Here is a 10,161-nt window from a genome sequence, read left to right on the forward strand (position 1 = left end):
CATTCACAGAAGGGGTTATCTCGTTGTCCAATTTTTGTAGATACTTTTCTGTTATAAGTTGTCCAGTACGCAAGCAACAAATTACCGTACGAAAATGTGTGGATAATTATGGATGTTCCTGAAGCCAACTCTTCTGCGTTAGTTGCGGTTGAATACTCCCATACCATCTCCCTTTCATTCCTGATGTGACATCCCAGCATCTAGTCCATTCGTCCCACATCCAATCTGAATATTGCTGTCTCACCTCTTCACACTCTAGACTAACCGATAAAGGTCGCTGTTCTAGCCCTCTTCGTGCCAAACTATCCGCCGTCTCGTTGCCCTGTATCCCACAGTGTGATGTCGAAAATTATTAATAGCTTGTGAAGCACTAAGGGAATCAGTAAAAATGACTGTGTTCTTGTTCGACATTAGTAGTATAGATTCGCCGATTCAAGAACCTCCTCCTAGAACGCAGGTTCGAGGAGGAGGTTCTTGAATCGGCGATTCTTTTGGGGGTCGGAGAAGATTCGATGAGAAGAGGAGGAGGCCAATTAACTTGAGAAGGTCATGTTATTTTGAGAAAATTATTAAAAATTTATCTTTATATGTAACCTGTTTACCTAGATGAAAACAATTACTATGTTTATCCTTCTACGCTTCTCAATGACCTGTTAATGTCTTCGATATACCTCTTAATTTATTATACACAAAGGTATACGGTTTTGAGACATGTAGGTATACAAATAAGTGAGTCATGACTTACCTGCGAGATATATTTTTTTAAATTTATTATGTAAAGGTATATGGGTATTTAAAAATATGCGAGGAGGTTCTTCAATCGGCAAATTTTTTTGGGGGGATAGGTTCGAGGAGGGGGTCAACTATCTGAGGAGGAGGTCAACTAACTTGTTAGTAGAGTCATGATCTACCTGCGAGATGTTTCTTTTTAGGAGCTTCTTAATAAATTTGTCATGCGTTCTGTCAGACGTCTCACGATATAATGTCGTGTTAGAACATGTATAATAGATATATTCGGTAATGATGTGAAACATCACTTCCCCCACCACCAACCTTATATATTGCTATAAATACAAACGTTGGTCGAAGTTGTATCGCAGAGTGTTGTGCTTCAGAGTAAGGTTTTTGTGTATTTAGTACATATTAAAAATATCGTGTAGATTTTTGGTGCATTTAGTACAGAGGATTTTTAACGTAACAAGTAAGTAATTAAAATGTAATACAAGTAGATAATGTACTAATGTAAACAACAATATTGATGTTTACTGACAACCAGACCGAACCCCAAATGTCCAACTAAGAGAGCTGCTGTAAATTCATTTGAAAAGGGTGAAAATAAAAAACCTGTCCAAAACATTAAAATGGAGGGTAATTGTAATAAGACATCAGCTTCAAATGTGTTGCTAGGAAGTGATCATCAAAGAAAAAAGGATGTGGTATTCGATGGAATCAATTTGTTGGCTTCCGACTTAACGGAGTACGTATTTCCTAGCAATCAACAACATTAAAGAAAGTTACCTTTCACAAGTAACGTAGTATTAAATGAAGCAGTGAAAAATAATCTCCAAAAAGGTAATCAAGCGTCAATATACTCCGAGAGTACATATTATTTAAATACAAATCGAACGAAATGGATATCGGTTGGCATGTCTGCTAATCTACATTTTGATCCGGTTATAAGATTAATGGGAAAAGGGCAATGCATAACTTTTACCGAAGACGAATGGAGAAATGAATAGCAAACAACTGATTATGAATAGTTTTGTTGGTGATTAATCAACACCACCACATTTCGTTGTAAGCGGCATGACCTGCAGCAGCCAATGGATAGAAAATGTACGAAAAGTGTTAAAAATGATTTAGTTTCGAGTAGGGTGGAAGTATTAAAGTGTATGGAATATAAAAATTATTACGATAGCGTGATCGATGTGGTATCAACAATGCAAGGTGATATAAAATCGAATATATTGGTTGCTTCAAACGGTGTACCAAGTGAACATTTGTGCGTAACTAAAGAACTGCTCATATACGGTATGGATAAGGTATTACTGGATTTAGATTTGCACGCATTAATGAAGATGTGAAGTGAACAAAATGGAAAAAAAGTGACGTTTTGCGAATCGAAAAATAGAGTGTACCTACCGAATGCACACTTGGTAGTTTGCTTACAGACAATCAAGGATAAGTGACTGGGAAGAAAAGATGTTGGACGGAATTAGATTTATGACTAGGATAAGAAACGTAAATAAGTAATTAGAAAAATATTTAGACGTAGATTATAGGTTAAATATACAATAATAATGACGACTGTCAACTTTTTTTTTTAAATGGAATGCCAACATTTTTTTTTATTATTGAGGTCCTAAAAACATTCTTTTTACGACAGTATTTTGTTTTTCTTAAAAATTCATTTCTTTCCCCATCAAAAATCAACCTAACATTTTAATCTAGTAGCGCATGAATTTTTACAATCGATGTTATTTTTGTTCAAATAAATAAATAAGTTGATGTTTATTACAAAATAAAGTTTAATTGTTTCTTTTGTGTCTAGCGCTACTTGATATTTGGACAAAAATAACATCGAGTGTAAAAAATTCATGCGCTACTAGATTAAAATGTGTGCTTTTTGATGGGGAAAGAAATGAATTAAAAAAAAAAAACAAAATACTGTCGTATAAAGAATGTGTTTAGGATCTCAAAAATAAAAAAAAAATTTTGGCATTCCATTTAAAAAAAAAAAGTTGACAGTCGCCATTTTGAAATAATTCGTCCAATTGAAAATGTGGTATCACCATCGTGTAGAGAATGTCCTAAAACATATTACTGCCAAATATTTTGAAAGTAGTACCCATAGTGTGGCTAAATAAAAATAAGGCGCTTACTCTGAATCAGGCTGTATATCAAGAACGTTTTAGCACTGTAGAGTAATCGAAATGTTTTTAACTGAGTAACAATTAATTTTTAGGATATTAGTAGATTTAAGTGTAGCTGAATAATAATAATAACAATAATAATAATAGATTTAAGTATAAATTAAGAGCACAACTGTTTTTGTAAACTATTTAAAAGGAATAAAAGCTTAAAGCACAACAGAGCTTCATTTCTTGTTTATAACTGTGAAGAAAAGGAAGAAGGAGTGAAATTATAAAATGAATTTGTTAGAACCTAATCGTAACAGTTATCGTTTGACAGGCAAACGAATTGGTCGCGGATTTTTTAACAAGTTGATAGATAAACTTCCGATAGAACTTCATTTGCCAGGATATAATTTTTGTGGACCGGGTACCAAGTTGAAAAAGAGATTATCGAGAGGAGATCGAGGCGTGAATCCGTTAGACGAAGCGTGTAAGAAACACGACATAGCATATACGGTCAGTTCAGATTTAAAATTTAGACACGACACAGATAGAGCATTATACAAGGTGTATCTGAATGACTGCAACAAACTTCAAGGGGTGATTCTTTAGTGAATTTTAAGGGTACTTTGATATATGAACTTCGTGACTTCGGCTCCCCTAAGGAGCTGTACCCCTCCAAAAATGGGGGAAAATTTTGGTTTATTTTTTTTTTCTCAAAAACCATAAACGCTAGGAAACTGACATTTGGGGAATATGTTTAACTCATAATAGGGCACCTTTTGACCCTATTTGTACTTTCAACCTACCCTTCTAAACTACTAAACGTAACCACCCCCGTTCAATTTATGCCTAGATTTTTTTTATGAAGATCATAAATACATTGGAAAAATTTCAGTTAGATAGATAAAACTATTCTAAAACTATTTTGTCTCTCTGATGTTCTTCTAAAAATTAATAATTTCTGAGAAAAAAAATAATTAAGCAAACACTAACTGTTAAACTGTAGGGTTGTTAATCGAAAGTTGGAATGAATTTTTAATGAAAAAATCTTAGTAGGCTTTGCAATCTTTGTCAGAAATATTTTTGACGTTTAAATATCAGTGGTTTTCTTACTTTATTATTGTTTTATTTAATATTTTGAAACGTCGAGTGAACCAAAGATTGCAAAGCCTACTAAGATTTTTTCATTCAAAATTCATTCCAACTTTTGATCGACAACCCCGTTGTTTAACGGGCAGTGTTTGCTTTACTATTTTTTTTCTCAGAAGTTAGTGGTTTTTGGAAAAATTTCAGAGAGACAAAAAAATTTTTGCAAAAATGCAAAGGGGGTGGTTACGTTTAGTAGTTTAGAAGGGTAGGTTGAAAGTACAAATAGGGCCAAAACGTGCCCTATTATGAGTTAAACATATTCCCCAAATTTCATTTTCCTAGCGTTTATGGTTTTTGAGAAAAAAAAATAAACCAAAATTTTCCGCCATTTTTGAAGGGGTGTAGCTCCTTAGGGGAGCCGAAGTCGCCCATGGTTCATATATCAAAGTACCCTTAAAATTCACTAAAGAATCACCCCTTGAAGTTTGTTGCAGTCATTCAGATACAGCCTGTATAAAGCAGCGAAAGAACGAATAAGAAATAAAGACTCTACTCTTGGAGAAAAAGTGGTATCGTCCGCAGTTGCCGCCTTAATGAAAGCAAAAGTAGCGGTCGGTATGGGCGTAGGTAGAAAAAGAAATCGTACGGGTCGACGACCTTTAAAAAAATTCGAACGCGTGTGAAGCGTGGTGGAGCTATATCTTTTGTAGATGCACTTCGGTTCGCTCGCAACGCAATATCGAGATCAGGTACTAAGAATTTGTTGACAAACGTTAAAGCGGCGTACGGAGCTTTGAAAAAGATAAGAAAAAGCATTTCCGGACCTAGAGGTCGAATTATTCAATTCCGAAAACGGGAGGTTTTTTACCTTTAATTCCCCTGTTTGCAGCTTTAGGTGCCCTAGGTAGTATCGGCGGTGGTGCTGCCGCTATTGCAAGAACTATAAACAACGCCAAAACAGCTAGAGAGCAATTAGATGAAGAATGAAGACATAACAAGGCTATGGTAGCAAAGGTCGTAGGTAGCGGATTTTATATAAAACCATATAAGAAAGGTTGCGATTTGTTTATTGAAGGAAAGGGGAATAATGTTGCCGGCACAAGTTACCTCAATAAACCCTATAAGAGAGGTTGCAGTGTAACCACTCAGACGGTAGGGGTGGCAGAATAAAGTATAATTACTGTCGATATCAAAGAGAAATAAATCAAAATTGCGGACAGTTGTGTCTGAAGTTTCTAAGTAATAAAAGGACCTATTAGAGTCTAGAGACGTTTAGTTTCAGAAGTAATGGAGAAAGAAGCAATACACGCGACGTATACATTTACGTTGACTGGAAAGTCATCCGAATTGACCTGTATTAATTTTAATCCTTCGATCTACTTGAACGAATTTGGTAGTTACGAGTTGGTTCTTTTGAATTTCGAAACGTTTAATAGTTTAGCAAACGTTGATAAAAGCAATAACGTAATCCAATACGAAGATAAGACAGGACATTTTAAAAACAATATAATAGTACCTGTTGGAACGTACGATATTGATGATATTGCCGAGTTCGTGAATGAACAGCTAGAGATAAGACACGCTAAAGGAGTCGTAATAAAGATTAAGGGGAATAATAACACACAACATTCTTTAATGAAAAGTACGCGTCGAATTAATTTTGCGTGCGATAATTCTATAGGACCGATACTTGACTTCAAATCTCAAATATTACCTAGAGATACGGAAGTGGAATCCGATTTTGTAGTAAACATAAATAAAACGAACGCCTTACAAATTTATTGTAATTTAGTGACGGGATTCCCGACGATTTAGTGACGGGTATAATAACGGAGTTCCCGTGCACGTTTTATATAATTTTTTCAAGTTTAGACAGACTAAAACAATCCTTTTTTTTGAGCCAATATGACAACGAAGGAAGAAGGTTACAGGGGAGGCGTTATACACTTGATGACAAAATATTGGCATTACATTTAATGCTACAAAATGGAAAGGGGTATAAGGTGTTATAAAGTGTAAAGTTACACTGTGAGGAATAAACAGATTAACATCGTATTTTTAACATCTTTTAACCAAATTATTTTGACACTCAAATGTGTTGCAACCTATTACAATTTAGTTAAATTTACCACTTTTTCGCGGTAATATTTCATCTTATATCGAAAGAGTTAAATCACTTCGTAAAATTTTTAACAGTGTATCATTAATCATTACACATTGTTTATAGTTATTGTTCTTTTATATTAAAATAAGACTTTATGTTTATGATAATAATTTTAATAAAAAGATTATTAAAAACCACAAATGTCTTTTATTTTTTTATTTAATTCCACACAAAAAAATTAGAAAATTTAATATTTAAGATTTATCACGTTAGCCGCTATTTAATATTAGTAATGGGCCGAACGGCTCGTTCGGAGAGCTGGTGCCGAGTACAAAAATTTTACGTAAATGTCACATCTATATAAGTTATCTATGGAACGAACCGTGTTCGCATGTTGTGACAAGCATTTTGTATTAGCAACCATTCTACTTAAATAAAGTTAATTATTTTAGGAATAACAAAAGCATCATTAAAAACATGGTCCTTCGAGCCGGATGTAGAGAGAGAATAGAACGTCAGTGATTTTTTCCTTTCTGGGAATTTTGGCTCAACAAATATCGTACCGACTGTACTTCTTTTTGAGTTCGATTTCGATCCCCAATTCCAATCAAACACAGAATTTCTATTTTTTCCCGCTCGGTCAAACGTACCATTTTAATAAATTAACAACGAAAACAAATAAAAATAAACAATAAACAAAAATTAACTCAAATGTGATGTAAGAAAAAATGAGTGCTATAAGAAACAACAAGCTTTACTAAATCAGTATTTGGCACTTATAAAACTTAGAGAATTTTTTAAAATGATTGGTTACCATAGTTACTCATGGCTACTGCTATTTTTTCCATGTCAAGCAAATTTGAAGTAATTAAACTTTAAAGTAATTTTTCTCTCGAAAATTTTTTTATGTAACGAATATTAATAATATTGACTGTACTAGATTCTGAAAAACATCTTCTTTCATATACCGCAATAAAAATGGGGTATTGCCATTTGAAAAAAATATCGATGACGTCATAACTCTGTTAAAAATGGCGGAAAAAATTTGTAACCTACACCAAAAAGTTGCAAAAAAATAAAATCTTGAGACCACTTTCAGGAATTTTTCGAGAAACCGTTCATAATGATTTTATCGCTTATATCCGTTACTTTACGGACACACTGTATATTGATCGTGTGAAGGCTCCGCTTTATAATTAGAAAGATAAAATTTGGCCGACAGTGCAATGTTACATGAGAAATCGTTTAAGATCACTTCTGAAAATGTGCAAGCACAGGATCAATGCTATACAGGGATCACAAAAGTTATTTCCTAGAAACATTTCTATTATGTCGCAAACCATTAAATTTTCCAACTGATTCTAAAAGCCTATTTCTATTTATCCAAAGTTATCTAAACTTATACGAAATTGTCCAAAATATTGAAAATTTATCTTTTAGAAATGTTTTTTATCAGGTTGTCTGCGGTTGGGAAATTCTTTGCAATATCGTTTCGCCGCTGCGTTAGCATTGCCTACAGACTCTCCCGATATTAAAAGCGCCTCAGTTTGCTCACTAAAGCTGCAATTATTTGCCATTTTAAACAACTGTTACCGACTAACTTATCTTGGGAAATAATTTGACACTTGCTTTACTGACAATTTGTTTTCTTCATCATTGCGTTCAAAAAGCAGACAGCTTAACTACTAAACATAGACTGGTTTTCGATGCATCAGCTAGCACTTCAAGTGGTTATAGCATAAATGATCTTCAAATGATAGGTCCTGTAATTCAGGCAGATTTGTTTTCTATTTTGATTAGATTTCGCCAACATAAGATTGCAGTGACTGCTGACGTCTCAAAAATGTATAGGCAGATACTTATTGATCCCAGTCAAAGACCATTACAAAGAATTTTATGGCGCGATGGTGCAGATAAAGATATTTCAGTTTATGAATTAAACACCGTTACATATAGAACAGCAGCAGCATCTTACTTAGCTATTAGATCTTTATTACAAACGGCTCTTGAGAATGAAAACTTACAAGAGGCATAATTGAGAATTAAAAGAGACTTTTATGTCGATGATTTGATAACAGGTTTCGATTCTGTAGAAGAAGCCACAAAGTTTGCGAACAAATAACAAACATTTTAAGATCTTACTTAGGTTTCGAATTGGCAAAATGGAATAGCAATATAATGAAAAGGTTTAGTGATATACATACCTTGGATTCCACGTCAAATATTATTTCTTTGGGAAACGATCAAGTTACGAAAACGCTTGGTCTGTTTTGGCACATGAAAGGGATAACTTATATTACAAAATAAAACTTAAGCACTATAAAGACGTAAATAAGAGAACGATATTATCTATCATTGGTCACATATTCGATCCTCTTGGTCTACTTAGTCCTATTACAGTCAAAGCCAAAATACACCTTCAGAAATTATGGGAAGCAAAGGTTACTTGGGACGAATCACTTCCCATGGAAATTTATGCAGATTGGGTAGGATTTTGTGCCACATTAAAGGCTATTGAGAATATTGAAATTCCTAGATTTATATTAGGAGAATGCAAACAAAAAATTCAAATTCATGGGTTTGCAGATGCTTCCGAGAAAGCATGTGGTTGTTACATTTATTTGAGGTCCGAAAATGGTGATTACGTAAACACTAGATTACTTTGTGCAAAATCAAAAGTTGCACCACTGAAAATAACCACTATTCCTAGATTGGAATTATGTGCATGTTTACATTTTGCGAAAATATTAACCATTGTGAAGGGGTCACTGACTTTAGATTTACATAAAATTTATCTTTGGACAGATTCAAAAATCGTATTGGCGTGGTTGAATTCAAATGCAGGCACTCTAAAAACAATTGTAGCAAACAGAATAATTGAGATTCAAGCTGTTACAAATTTGGAACAATGGCATCATGTTAAATCTAAAGACAATCCAGCTGATTTATTGACGAGAGAATTAAATGGAAACGAACTAAAGGATTTAAAAGTTCAGTCTCATACCGTTCTTGTAGGCAATGTAGAAGAATTTTTAATATTTCAGAGATTTTCAAACTTACATTACTGAGAGTAATTTTCTATGTGAAACGATTCATATATAATTGTCAAAAAATTGCAGATTATCGCATGAAAAATAATATTTCCATAGAAGAGTTGAATGCAACTATGAATACATTATTGAGAATAGCTCAACGAGAAATGTTTAGCGATGAGATCGAAAAATTACAAAAACGAGATGAAATCCATATCAAGAGCAATTTGTTGGGATTAAATCCATTCATTGATAATGAACAAATTCTAAGGGTTGGAGGTAGATTGCAGAAATCTGATTTCGCATATGAAAAGAAACATCCAGCACTTTTACACAGCAAACATGCATTCATAAAGTTGATCTTTCAAACTGAACACTTAAACTTATGTCATGCTGGTCCTTAGCTAGTTGTTACTAGCTAGCACCAGAGAAAAATATTGAACAATTGGTGGACGCAATTTGGCAAAGCAAACAGTTACGTCTACATCTAAGCCAATTATGGGGCAATTGCCTAAAACGAGAATAACTACATCTTTTCCGTTTGAAATAGTGGGTATAGATTATGGAGGTCCATTTTCTATTAAAAATAAAGACGGCAGGGGAGCAAAGGTTTCAAAATGTTATTTGTGTTTATTTATATGTTTTACGACAAAGGCGGTTCACCTTAAATTGGTAACGGACTTAAGTACAAATGCTTTCATCTCCACATTAAAAAGATTTATCGCACGCAGCGGATTAAAACCCAAGATTATATACTCTGATAATGGTACTAATTTTCGTGGCGCTTATAATGAGCTGAAGGGTTTGAGGGATTTTCTTAAATTGAGTTCAGATGAATTGTCAAAGGAGATGACAATTCATCAATTTATAAGTTGGCAATTCATACCTCCTCATTCACCGCATTTTGGTGGTATTTGGGAGGCGGGAATTAAATCGGTGAAGGGTCACTTGAAAAGGATTATGGGTAATACAATTTTAACATTTGAACATATGTACACGATACTTACGCAAGTAGAATCCATCCTTAACTCTAGACCCCTTTCTCCTCTTTCCGAAGATCCATCTGATGATAATCCGT

General features: G+C 33.9%; 1 protein-coding gene across 1 annotated transcript; it reads left to right on the forward strand.

The window, feature by feature from the left end:
• The first annotated feature begins 8,516 nt into the window (after positions 1-8,516).
• On the forward strand, positions 8,517-9,119 carry LOC139430455 (uncharacterized). The gene has a single exon (XM_071197499.1). The coding sequence runs from the start codon at positions 8,517-8,519 to the stop codon at positions 9,117-9,119; it is 603 nt and encodes a 200-aa protein (XP_071053600.1).
• The last annotated feature ends 1,042 nt before the right edge of the window (positions 9,120-10,161 follow it).

Source organism: Onthophagus taurus, chromosome 7 (assembly GCF_036711975.1).
Source record: "Onthophagus taurus isolate NC chromosome 7, IU_Otau_3.0, whole genome shotgun sequence".
Classification (NCBI taxonomy): domain Eukaryota; kingdom Metazoa; phylum Arthropoda; class Insecta; order Coleoptera; family Scarabaeidae; genus Onthophagus; species Onthophagus taurus.

Excerpts from the sequence above, each read along its gene's own strand:
- LOC139430455 (XM_071197499.1), top strand. The coding sequence starts at position 8,517 with ATGGAAATTTATGCAGATTGGGTAGGATTTTGTGCCACATTAAAGGCT.